We start from the raw sequence: 12868 nt of genomic DNA on the forward strand, positions 1-12868 counted from the left end.
TCGAGAGGCGACTAGAAAACCTGAGAGCAGCGTTACAACGACGTCATGCGCACACTGGCGCTGCGTGGTGAGTAAACGGACGGATTTTTAAAACACGTTTATAAACGGCCCCATGGCCTTTCCCGGAGGACTCGCAGCCTGGAAACAGCCGGAAAGCAGAGAGTGGATGTAAAATGATAAGAAAGCTCGCAGATTCTCCCAACTTACAACCGGCCCGAATGACGCTCACCGCCGCGCACTTAGACCCTGGAATTTCTCTGCTCGACATGGAGCCGAAATAGCTCAGTTGGGAGAGCGTTAGACTGAAGATCTAAAGGTCCCTGGTTCGATCCCGGGTTTCGGCAAATCTTTTTTATATTTTACTTTTCAGTAGGTAAATCATAGGATTTTACAGAAGGAGGCCATTCCGCCCGTCGTGCCGGCTAAAGAGTTGTTTCCTAAATCATTCCCATTATATTTAGCAACAATACATTAGGAAAATGTCCACTGGACACAATCCTTTCCCATTTTGAAGAGGTGACTAAAGTATTGGACAGGGGAATGTCAATGGAAGTTATTTATATGGACTTCCAGACGGCATTCGATAAGGTCCCACATAAGAATCTGTTAGCTAAGATAGAAGCCCATGGAATCGAGGGAAAAGTACGGACTTGGTTAGGAAGTTGGCTGAGCGAAAGGCGACAGAGAGTAGGGATAATGGGTAGGTACTCACATTGGCAGGATGTGACTAGTGGAGTCCCGCAGGGATCTGTCTTGGGGCCTTAATTATTCACAATATTTATTAACGACATAGATGAAGGCATAGAAAGTCTCATATCTAAGTTTGCCGATGACACAAAGATTGGTGGCATTGTAAGCAGTGTAGATGAAAACATAAAATTACAAAGGGATATTGATAGATTAGGTGAATGGGCAAAACTGTGGCAAATGGAATTCAATGTAGACAAATGTGAAGTCATCCACTTTGGATCAAAAAAGGATAGAACAGGTTACTTTCTAAATGGAAAAATGTTAAAAACAGTGGATGTCCAAAGGGACTTCAGGGTTCAGGTACATAGATCATTGAAGTGTCATGAACAGGTGCAGAAAATAATCAAGAAGGCTAATGGAATGCTGGCCTTTATATCTAGAGGACCAGAGTACAAGGGGGCAGAAGTTATGCTGCAGCTATACAAAACCCTGGTTAGACCACACCTGGAGTACTGTGAGCAGTTCTGGGCACTGCACCTTGGAGGGACATATTGGCCTTGGAGGGAGTGCAGCGTAGGTTTACTAGAATGATATCCGGACTTCAAGGGTTAAGTTACAAGGAGAGATTACACAAATTGGGGTTGTATTCTCTAGAGTTTAGAAGGTTAAGGGGTGATCTGATCGAAGTTTATAAGATATTAAGGGGAACAGATAGGGTGGATAGAGAGAAACTATTTCCGCTGGGTGGGGATTCCAGGAGTAGGGGGCACAGTCTAAAAATTAGCGCCAGACCTTTCAGGAGTGAGATTAGAAAACATTTCTACACACAAAGGGTGGTAGAAGTTTGGAACTCTCTTCCGCAGACGGCAATTGATACTAGCTCTAGTATGTGAGATCGATAGCTTTTTGGCAACCAAAGGTATTAAGGGATATGGGCCAAAGGCAGGTATATGGAGCTAGATCACAGATCAGCCATGATCTTATCAAATGCGGAGCAGGCACGAGGGGCTGAATGACCTATTCCTGTACCTATGTTCCTATTCATTCCCATTCCATAGAATCCCAATGCATCCAACCCTTTCCCATTCACTCCCATTCTAGAGACTCCCAATGGACCAAAACCCTTCCCATTCACTCCCATTATTTAGAGGCGGTGCACGGAAGGTTCACATGATTAATTCCTGGGATGATAGGGTTGTCCTATGAAGAGAGATTGAGTAGAATGGGCCTATAGTCTCTTGTAATTGTAATGGTTTTGAAGAATGAGAGGTGATCTCATTGAAACATATGAGGGGGCTTGACAAGGTAGATGCTGTGAGGCTGTTTCCCCTGGCTGGAGAGCCTAGAACTAGGGGGCATTGTCTCAGGATAAGGGGTCGGCCATTTTAGACTGAGATGAGGAGAAATTTCTTCACTCAGAGGGTTGTGAATCTTTGGAATTCTCTACCCCAGAGGGCTGTGGATGCTCAGTCGTTGAGTATAGTCAAGACTGAGATAAATAGATTTTTGGACTCTAGGGGAATCAAAGGATATGGGATCGGGAAAGTGGAGTTGAGGTCGAAGATCAGTCATGATCTTATTGAATGGCGGAGCAGGCTTGAGTGGTCATATGGCCTACTCCTGCTCCTATTTCTTATGTTCTTATGTCCGTAATCTCAATGGACCAAAATCTTTCCCATTCACTCCCATTATACAGAATCCCAATGGACCAAACCCTTTCCTATTCACTCCCTTGTATACAATCTCAGTTCAAACTGTACTTGTACAGGGCTCCAACAATGTTTAATAAATTTCAATGGAAAGCGTAATTTTAAGCTTATTTAACAGTCACTACGATTTAAAAGTTATTTACTGGGACTGATCCCCCAAGGATCTATCCTTGGCCCCCTCCTATTTTTCATCTACATGCTGCCCCTCGGCAACATCATCCGAAAACATGACGTCAGATTCCACACATAGGCTGACGACACCCAGCTCTACCTCACCACCACTTCTCTTGCCCTCTCCACTGTCTCTCATTTGTCACACTGCTTGTCCGACATTCAATGCTGGATGATCAAAAATTTCCTCCAACTAAATATTGGGAAGATCAAAGCCATTGTCTTTGGTCCCCGCCACAAACTCCATTCCCTAGCCACCGACTCCATCCCTCTCCCTGACCAGTGTCTGAGGTTGAACCAGACCATCCACAACCTTGCCATCCTATTTGACCCTGAGATGAGCTACCGACCACATATCCGCTCCATCACCAAGACCGCCTACTTCCACCTCCGTAACATCGCCTGTCTCAGCTCATCTGCTGCTGAAACCCTCATCCGCTGCTGAAACCCTCATCCATACTTTTGTTACCCCTGGACTTGACTATTCCAATGCTCTTCTGGCTGGCCTCCCCATCTTCCGCCTTCCATAAACTTGAGCTCATCCTAAACTCTGCTGCCTGTATCCTAACTCACTCCAAGTCTTGTTCACCCATCACCCCTGTGCTCGCTGACCTACATTGGCTCCCAGTCTGGGAATGCCTCAATTTTAAAATTCTCATCCTTGTTTTCAAATCTCTCCATAGCCTTGCCCCTCCCAATCTCTGTAACCTCCTCCAACCCCACAACCCTCTTGTGGCCTCTTGCGCATCCCCGATTTTCATTGCTCCACCATTGGCGGCTGTGCCTTCAGCTGCCCAGGCCCTAAGCTCTGTAATTCCCTCTAAACCTCTCCGCCCTTAAGACGCTCCTTAAAACCTACCACTTGGACCAAGCTTTTGGTCACCTGACCTAATATTTCCTTTTGTGGCTTTGTGTCAAATTTTGTCTGATAACGCTGTGAAGCGCCTTGGGATGTTTTATTACATTAAAGGTGCTATATAAATGCAAGTTGTTGTTGATATCAGGAAACTCTTTACAGAATGATCAATGCATGGAATGAACTCCAAGAGGCAAAAACCCTGGAATCATTTAAGAAATAATTGGAAGCAGAAATGTAAAGGGGGGGGGGGGGGTAGGGCGGTGACAGGAGGGACGTTAGGATCTTTTTGAATGGATGAATTAAGAAGAGCTGAATGACTTTCATCCAGAATTTTCTTGTGTATAGCATTATATGAATGCAAGCCTGGTCATTTCTTTATACACTTCACTAAATATGAAGCACCAAATATGGAGGTGTTTGCGAGGAACACGATGAAACAGCACCATCTAATTGCAAGGCTTTTTAATCCATCTCTTTTTCCTCTCCCCAAGTCTCAGGATCCTGCACTTGCTACAAGACAGGAGGTTGGGTAAATGGCTCTCAGGCTTTCTAACACTGATTTGGGGGCAAATGGACATGGCCTGGTGGGAGTTCTTCTTTCAATTCTCGTTTATACAGACATCCCCTCATATGTCAGGAACTCAAGTTTGGGAGATGATCCTGCATCCCTAGCTGCCTTGTGCAGTACCTTGAAGATGCAGCAATACTGCACCATTGCTGTTAATCACTACAAGATGTCATCCCCCACCTTTCACCCTACCATCATTGGCTGTGGCTTCAGATGCCTAGGTCAATGCTCCATAAAGCTCTCCTCCATCTCTCTCCCCTCATGTCCTTCCTTATAACTCTGTCTTCAGACACGCCTCCTAATCTCTCATCCTTTGACTCAAGTGTTGGTTTCTCCTTTTGCCTTGGGATGTTTTTCACACATTAAAAGGTGCTACATAAATGCAAGTTGTTATTATACAAAAGACATTTGCTATCAGCCATGTGACAGAGGTGTCATTGGATTACTCCATGTATTGAAATTGGTGCTACTAGGCTGACCTCAAGGAGGATTCAGAGAAACAACTACACAAAATAACCTAGCTTTGTCCAAATAAGAACAAATGTTGCTACAGGTAGTCAGCAAAAAAAATATTTTAATGTTATATATAAAAAGTTAAATTATAGGCAATCCAAAATAGATTCTAGTCACAAATACAATCATAAGCATGTACCTGTTTACATTGTACATTTAAAGTAGTTAATTTTTCTCTTAATTGTTGCCCCCATCTTAATTGTTACGCTAGAAGGCAATCTGTGCAGCTAAAGTGAGGCAGCCAATATGACATTCATGTCATCACATATCCTGGATAAGTTTCTGCAGTGAAACACATCCACTATTGTCTAAATACAACAGCCATTTTTTTTTACAAATGGAAACAAGGAAATTCATATATTTATAGGTAAAACAGCTAAGAGATGAAATAGATGCAATGGATGTAAGTCCTTAGGCTACTCTGTGTTTGTAAGTGCACAAGGGGCACATTCAGGCCTGCACAAAGTGCTTCTCCCCATCACCGCCCATATCATTTCAATCTAATGTTTAAGAGCTCTTTAATCCAATTAAAAAAAACTCTTAAGGAATTGGCAGTCATGAACTCTGCTGCAGGTTTTGATGGGTAAGTACATCAGCTGGTGTGGTACTTAGGCTAATAGACCAGGTGGGATCCATCCCCAATGTCTGGTGATGTCAGGGGTGGTGTGTATGTGTGTAACTGAAGTCACTGTCCTTTGTCTAAGGAAATTCAAAAAATAAGCCAGTTACTGTTAGAATTTCCCCTACTGGAGAGTGAGTTTGTGTGTGGTCAACTGCTGTTAGGATCCACCTTGGCAGTCAGGTTTCTTCATCCTCCTCTGGTTTTAATAGAGCAGCCATATGACCTAGCTCACACAGTAAGTTGTCACTTGGGTGAGATGCCAGACAGCTGCTGCTGCACCTGTGGTATTGTGCCTCAGCATGAGCCAGTAACTTGAGAACATCGAGCTTCAATTGCACTTCTTTATCAGGAAGAACATTTCTTTTGTCAATTGAGTTTTAATTTTGGTAATAAAATTGCAAAATATAAAATTTTACCTGGGACTTGGACGGCACAAAAATAAACTTCAGTTTAGTCTAGGCATTGCTGAAGTTGGTGATTTATTACTTTACCCAGTAGTTATCTCCTTTCCTTTGATCGCCAGACTGTTCAACCAGTTGCTTGTGAAGAGCTTTCAGTTTGTGACTTAGACCAGTGCACAGGTACCTCACAGGAACAAAGTCTAAGATCAGATAAGGGAGAGGAGGTACTGACTATTTCCATATCACACATTTTTCCTGTTCATGGATTGTAGAGGCACCCCGATGATGTTAGAGAAGGCATGGAGCAATTATGTGATCAGAGTGTTCAGTGTAAGTGGGTAGTATTTAGTGGGAAAGTACAAAGTGAACTGTACAAAGTGAACCATACAAATACAAATGAAACAACTTAGAGAACCCCATCATAATCCCATTATAAAAAATTGACATGATTGACAAAAATGGGACCAATTATTAAAAAGCAAATACTGACAGCAGATTTGAAGGAGTTACTGAGCCTAAATTAATTAATTAATATGCACCATTAATGTGGAAGTAATTCTGGACTAATGACTGTTTCCAGTAACTGATTTGTTTATACAGTAATGTCACAGAGTTGTGTAATACTTAAAAACAAACATATATAAAAAGACTAATGCTCATATTTCATAATTAAAAAAAAAAAGTTCCTGCTAAGGCTTTAACATGATCAAATCCCAGTGATGCTGTTTTACTATGTACAAGGTACATTTGTTGTCATGGAATTTATCCCAATGTAAACAGTGTCAGATCAAATCCCGTTCAAAAGTCTCTGAACATTTCACTCCCATGTCCTACTTCCAACAATAAACAGCATGCCAACTAGAAGAAGAGATTGGCACTACTCCTAATGTTTTTAGACCATTGATATCTGAGTTGACAAAGAGACTAGTCGGCACTCAGGTTAGAACAAGGCTGTTCAATGCTGGGAACTGAGCTCCAATCCTGCTCAGATATACAGAATTGATTTATTTCTATAGGTAGTTTCTATCTGATATGAATGCACAGGACAAAGCATTACAAAAAATTTTACTTACTGTACAACTGTACCCAAGTATAAGTTCTGATAGAAAATGGAAATACTCATTAAAATAGCATGCACATCAGAGATGCAATAATATTCCAAAGTGGCACTCCTGGTCTAATCTCAGGGTGCAGAAGGGGAACATTTCACTTCTCTGGTCAGCCTGGACTCAGTTGATTGACTCAGAGGCAAGAGTCTGAAGATTGTGGGTTCAAGTCCTAGTCTAGAGATATGAACACATAATCCAGGCTAACACTTTGATGCAGTAGTGTCGGAGGTGCCGGGCTTTCTGATGAGACGTTAAACCGAGGCCCTGCCTGCCCTCTCAGGTGGATGTAAAAGATCCCACAGCCCTATTCAAAGAGCAGGGGAGTTCTCCCAGTGTGCTGGCTAATATTTTGCCCTCAACCAACATCACTAAATACAGATTATCTAGTCATTATCTCATTGCTGTTTGTGGGACCTTGTGTGCAAATTGCCTGCCTTGTTTCCTATATTACAACAATCGGGCGGGAAAGTGGAGTTCGGTCGAAGATCAGCCATGATCTTATTGAATGGTGGAGCAGGCTCGAGGGGCAGTATCGCCTACTCCTGCTCCTACTACTTATGTTGTAAAACCGATCTTTATGAACAAGCTTGCAGTCAGCTCTTCTAATCTCTCTCTTCATGCTCATCAGCTCTTCCCCATCTATACTTTTTCTTCTTCCCCAATCTCCCCCACCACTTGTAGAAAATGTCCAATATTGTTTTACATTAAAGTGTTATATAAATGCAAGTTGTTATTCAAATAACTTGATTCTTAACTGCAAAACTGATTAAAAGTTTTTTTTTAAAAAAAGCAGTAATGATAATGACAGGTCCTGCACAAAGTGGAATTTTCATATATTTAATATAATGTGGGGCAGAAAGATTAAATAAGAGTTTGTCATATAAGGCTGTAGTTCAACATTCTGAATTTATACATTCCACAAAAAGTTCATGCATATGCTCATTAGAATGAATATATAACTAATTTACAATATTAGGCAAGTGTGAAATTGGGTGATTCATTTCACAAGCAGGTAAAATGCTGTCCATTAAGTTGCACTCAATTACATTTCCATATAGAACCCACATTTACATCACACCAAATGCAAAATATGGTCAACTCAAAAGCAAGTTCGTGATTTTCTTTGAAACACATTATCCCTTGACTGATCTAGGCATAGATATGAATTATAAAATCCGAAAGCTCGCTAGGCCTTCAAAAACAACAGTAGTTTCAGAATTTATTTAAAAAGATAAAGGAAAGCTGGTCACAGCTTAAAGTTACGGCTACAGGACCAGACAGCAGGGTCAATAGCAGATAAATCGTTCATTCGCATCGCTCCTGTGTTGTGACTAAATCTCAGTATCTACATTACAGTGCCTGTTTGAGGCAATTTGTAAGCAGCCTTTAGAATGAGTTCTGAATTTGAATGTTCAGTGCAGCACGCACAAGAGATCAGAACCACCATTACGGGCGATGTTTTATCGCTAAATTTACTGGTCTCAGTCTAATAGTCTAATTTGAAGCCATGCCAAACTTAACATTAGTCAGTAATCAACACTATATACAAAACAGAATGAGAATTTTTTTTAATATATAAAAGAAAACCTTTTTTAAAAAGTGACTCAAATATAACATGCTTCATTTGATTAAATTTTATGATACCCTAAATATAATGCCAGCTCTATTAACAAGAGATATGTAAATTCAATCTCCAGTCTACTATACCTAGACCAACAAAATGGACAAGTGTTTTCAATTGTTTGCGATTTTCACTGATGTCATGTTCTCCTGTATTAGACTGCATATGCAGCAGCAAAGTCAGTGAAGCCCGATACCACTACTCTCCACTCTGGGGAAAATATCAATATCTCTCTCAGCTAGTTATCCATTCAAAAATAAATACAAGAAGAAAGCACAAATACTTTGTGTTTGAGAATGGGATACAGTAAGTAGGATATCAATTTTTACTTTGCTTGCTAGAATGCCAAGTCCATGTGAAATGATATGGCTCGTCACTCGAAGTAAAAAAAAAATCACATCAACCCCAAGCCTTAGGTGCTTGATAAGTACTTGAGCCGTATGTGGTTGATAAAATTCCTTAGATGGGATATTTACATGCTTTTAATTCCCAAGTCACCTGTACATTCTTGGTTTTAACATGCCATACAATTAAATTCTTGCTATCAAAAATGATATTACTTTGTTGCACAAAAATATGGATTTCATATACATGTGTTCTTTATTTGAAGAATTAAAGCTTTAGTCTGTGGATTCCTCCTCATTCAAGAGCTGCTGTTTCAGCTTCATTTCTTTCTCGATCTCTTTGTTAAAATGTTCGACTTCCCTGAAAAATATTTATCAAAAAAAGTCAATACGGTTACTTTCATTTGAAACCTTCTACTCGGGGAAACTTAAAAGTATTCGCCAAGTAAATTTTATCATTGCCACTAGACTGAGTGTATTGGTACCAACACGCTGAAGCAAAACAAAGTGCACTGAGTAAATACACCAGTTGTGCAAATCTTTCTTTTGTGATTGATTCATCTCAAATTGCTACCACCAGTGACAGAGCTTTAACCATCAGTACTTCCACCCCCAAGTTATATAGCACAAAATGCTCTCTCTAAACTCAAGTTGTGTTTGGAAGAACAAATCCTATAATTGAACTGCTGGGTGTTTTGCCGTAGTTCAAGCATTTGAGTATAATGAAAATTTTACACCCCCACCCAATTTCACACTTCTAGTTTAAGTTCACAAATTGCCATCATTTTTCTTTTATTAGACTGTATTCTTTAAAGTTCATCTGCCAATATAAAGGGTATTAGATATTTAATTTTAGCACTGGCCATTACTGTTATTCCTAGAGAAGACGCAGTGAAATATTGAACTTGAAAGATTAACATTGGGCCGGATTTTACTGTAAGTGGCGAACAAACGGCACCAGCCCATTTGTTCGAAAATCTATGGGCAAGTGCACGTCTATGAGTATGTGCACGGCAAGTTCTTCTAAATTAGAGATCCAAAAAGTGTGGTGCCCCCTACAGTGCATTTGGGACCTGTGCAAACAGTGCAAGCAGCTGTGCATCTCCTTAACCAATCAGATTGAAGCATCGTTAATGCGCAGCGCAGACTGAACCAGGAAGTGCGAGTTAGAATAGCGAATTAAATGTCAAATCAGGTATAGTAAGCGAAATAAAAGAAAGAGGGAAAGAAATATTGGATTAAGAGGAAGAGTTAAAGGAGAGAAAGAAAAAAAAAGCTTTTTTTAAATTTACATTTTCTTTTAAAAATGTCCAATAATTAAAAGCTGAAGGAATGAAATTCCACATTGGAAAAGTTAATTTTCAGTGCCAGAGAATTTGTTTGGCAGTAATTAAGATGATACCATTAAAATGGTACTTAGACTTGAAATGACTTGACTTAACTTCAGTTGGCGAATTTTGTCCGTATCTGTGACGTCAGTACAGGAACTTCACGCCGTTCAATACATTTGAACAGGGAGCCAACAGGCAAGATGCCGTTTTCATGCAGCTTTTGGAGGAGCAGGGCATCTGGTGCAAGAAGTTCTGGATTTCTGCGTTTAAGTGCACGTGTGCAGTCGCCGGAAGTTGCTGTCCAATTTTCACGTGAACAGTGAACGCTGTTAACTTCACCGTTATTTTTACAGCAAAATCCGGACCATTATATTTAAAATGTAACCCACATGGCCCATATATTGCACTGAATGAGCCACAGTCTCTTAGCATCTGGATATAGCTAGCTCAGATATTAGAACCAATACTAGATTATGGGCATCAAGTAACTGAGCCATCAGATCAGGAATGTCCCCTGTTCCATTTATGGGTTAGCTGATTCTAGCTGGGTGGCAGTTGGGAGACTGCAATTAGAATCTGCAATCCTGGGTTAGGTGAGCCAGCCAAGGTTCACTTCTCGCCACATTTCAGTGAAACCAGCTGGAAGTGCGCATGTCAAAGAACAGAGTCAGTTTTTGCTGTGATAACCCCTGTAAGTCATCAGAATATCCTGACACTGTTCATTATTTAGGTGCTCACATGAAGTGTGGACAATTGGATGAGCTAATGTACCCAACAAGGCATCAATATCTTAAAGAAAGGAGGAGGAGGAAGAAATTGGCAGGGAAAAAAAATGGGACATCTTTAATGTGTATATTCCTTTTATTGTAATAAAAGCTATATGATTATATAGCTTCCTCATATGCTAAATGTTTTTCATTATTTTTTTGTAGGAAGAGATATTTTAGGAACAATAAAATTCCATTAACCTACCAGTCAAGTTAGTTTTCTGGAGTGTACAAGTTATTGAATGATTTTAACAAATCCAAAATTCAGAATTTTTGGAACATAGGTGTCAAAGGTTGCAGAGAATTCTGTGGTTTCTAAAATTTACGAAGCACCATTACTTACTTTTTGACAGAATCTTTCTTGCACTTGATTCTATTGTTCTATACGATAAATTATTAGCTAAATCCTATCGACTTATGTAAATGGTCATCCAATTTAGGCAGCTTTAAATCCTTTTGCAACAGCTCATGTAATATTATTCAATGTATGCTCAGATTACACACACAGTTCTTACCTTCCGCTGTGAAGTGGGCCTTTCATGTACTTTTCTTCTGCTTTCCTGATGCTCATTTGTTCAACCTCTGCAATTGCACAGATAATGGCCTATAGCGAAAAAAAGACCAAAGTCTTTTTTTAGTTGTATGAAGCACAGTGCAAGAATGAAAACAAGCACAAATCCAAAAGCATCAAGATTCTTTGGTGTGGGAGGCTCAGTGAGCTTATCCAGTGATCATCTAAGCCATACAAAGGTTAGATGCATTGATTTAGGTGCTCTCATCGGAGGTGGTGGTACAGGCATTACAATTGGCCTCTGTACTTATGTTATGGAGTGGTGAGGGAAGAAAGAAGAGAATTATATCAGTCAGGGTTCCTGCTCCTGATCGCAAAGGAAGTGTGTTTGGGGGGGGGGGGGGGGGAGAAGAGATAGGGTTAACTTGCGCTGTTCCTCTTCTCCCCTGCCAAGGTCTAACAGCCTGCTGACAGTCGCTGTCAAGGTTCATACATGTATAAATCACTTAGGCAAGGTACCAGGACAATTGCCACTTGCAGAATGCCATCCCAGTAAAGAAATTAATACCTTGTGAGGTACTGGGGAAAACTGGCGAAAAGAAATACAGATGAAGCATCAAATTGTATTAGAGCTCTACACTGCTACTAATTTTTCACTGGCTGCAGCCTGAGTGGAAACAAATCAAGTGAAAACAGAACCAGACATTTAGCTGTCTCATTTTACGTTTGCCCCCTGTAATTGTCCTCTCCTAGTTTAAGACCATTTTACTGATACTTCATTGTCGCAACAGCTGCCAATTCAACCAGCACTGTGGTATGTTGCGGGATTTAAATCTTCACCACTAATGGAAATGATGGACCAGCCAAAATACTAAACACTTTGCATTACCTACATCAATAGGTTTTCAAGGCAATTCTGAGTTGAAGATTTTACACTTTACAAAAAGTCAGAAGGCAAAGGTTAAATACACTTTTTACAAGGTCTTACATTACATTGAATGTACAGCACAGAAACAGGCCATTCGGCCTATGGTTTATGCTCCACACGAGCATCCTCCCAGCCCTCTTCGTCTCACCCTATCAGCATATCCTTCTATTCCTTTCTCCCTCATGTGCTCATCTAGCTTCCCTTTAAATGCATCTATGCTACTCGCCTTAACTACTCCATGTGGTAGTGAGTTCCACATTCCAAGCACACTCTGGGTAAAGAAGTTTCTCTTGAATTCCCTATTGGATTTATTAGGAAAGACATCCACTTAACAAGTGCATCTTTCTCTGGACAAATACAAACATTAAATGTAAAAAGAAATGGGTACCCTAACAACCTTTTGCCTCTCCCTAACTCAGAGCACAGGAACAAGAGTAGGCTATTCTGACTCCTCCAGCCTGTTCGGCCATCCAATTATATCATGGTTGATCTGTCCCTCAACTCTATTTACCTGCCTTTGTTCCATATCCCTTAATACCCTTACCTAATAAAAATGTTGATCTCAATCTTGAACATTTCAATTGACCCAGCATCCACACCCTTTGGGGGTGGGGGGGGAGATAAAGAGAATTTCAGATTTCCACTACCTTTTGTGTGAAAAAGTGTTTCCTGATTTCATTCCTGCAAGGCCTAGCTCTAATTTTAAGATCATGCCCTCCAGTTC

General features: G+C 40.5%; 1 protein-coding gene and 1 non-coding gene across 7 annotated transcripts in view; one reads left to right on the forward strand and one right to left on the reverse strand.

The window, feature by feature from the left end:
• The first annotated feature begins 271 nt into the window (after nt 1-271).
• Nucleotides 272-344, forward strand: trnaf-gaa (transfer RNA phenylalanine (anticodon GAA)). The gene has a single exon. It is a non-coding gene; the product is annotated as a tRNA-Phe (tRNA).
• Nucleotides 345-4554: 4210 nt separating this feature from the next.
• The window catches only part of LOC137299570 (PWWP domain-containing DNA repair factor 3A-like), a 53657-nt gene continuing 45343 nt past the window's right edge, over nt 4555-12868 (reverse strand). For all 6 annotated transcript variants that reach the window (XM_067968411.1, XM_067968413.1, XM_067968410.1 and 3 more), the window contains 2 exons: nt 11221-11309; nt 4555-8968 (listed from right to left, as the gene is read on the reverse strand). In XM_067968411.1, coding sequence (XP_067824512.1) covers nt 8884-8968; nt 11221-11309 — 174 coding nt within the window. In that variant the 3' untranslated portion in view covers nt 4555-8883. The remainder of the gene's footprint in view (nt 8969-11220; nt 11310-12868) is intronic.

The sequence above is a fragment of the Heptranchias perlo genome, chromosome 29, assembly GCF_035084215.1.
Source record: "Heptranchias perlo isolate sHepPer1 chromosome 29, sHepPer1.hap1, whole genome shotgun sequence".
NCBI classification, from domain to species: domain Eukaryota; kingdom Metazoa; phylum Chordata; class Chondrichthyes; order Hexanchiformes; family Hexanchidae; genus Heptranchias; species Heptranchias perlo.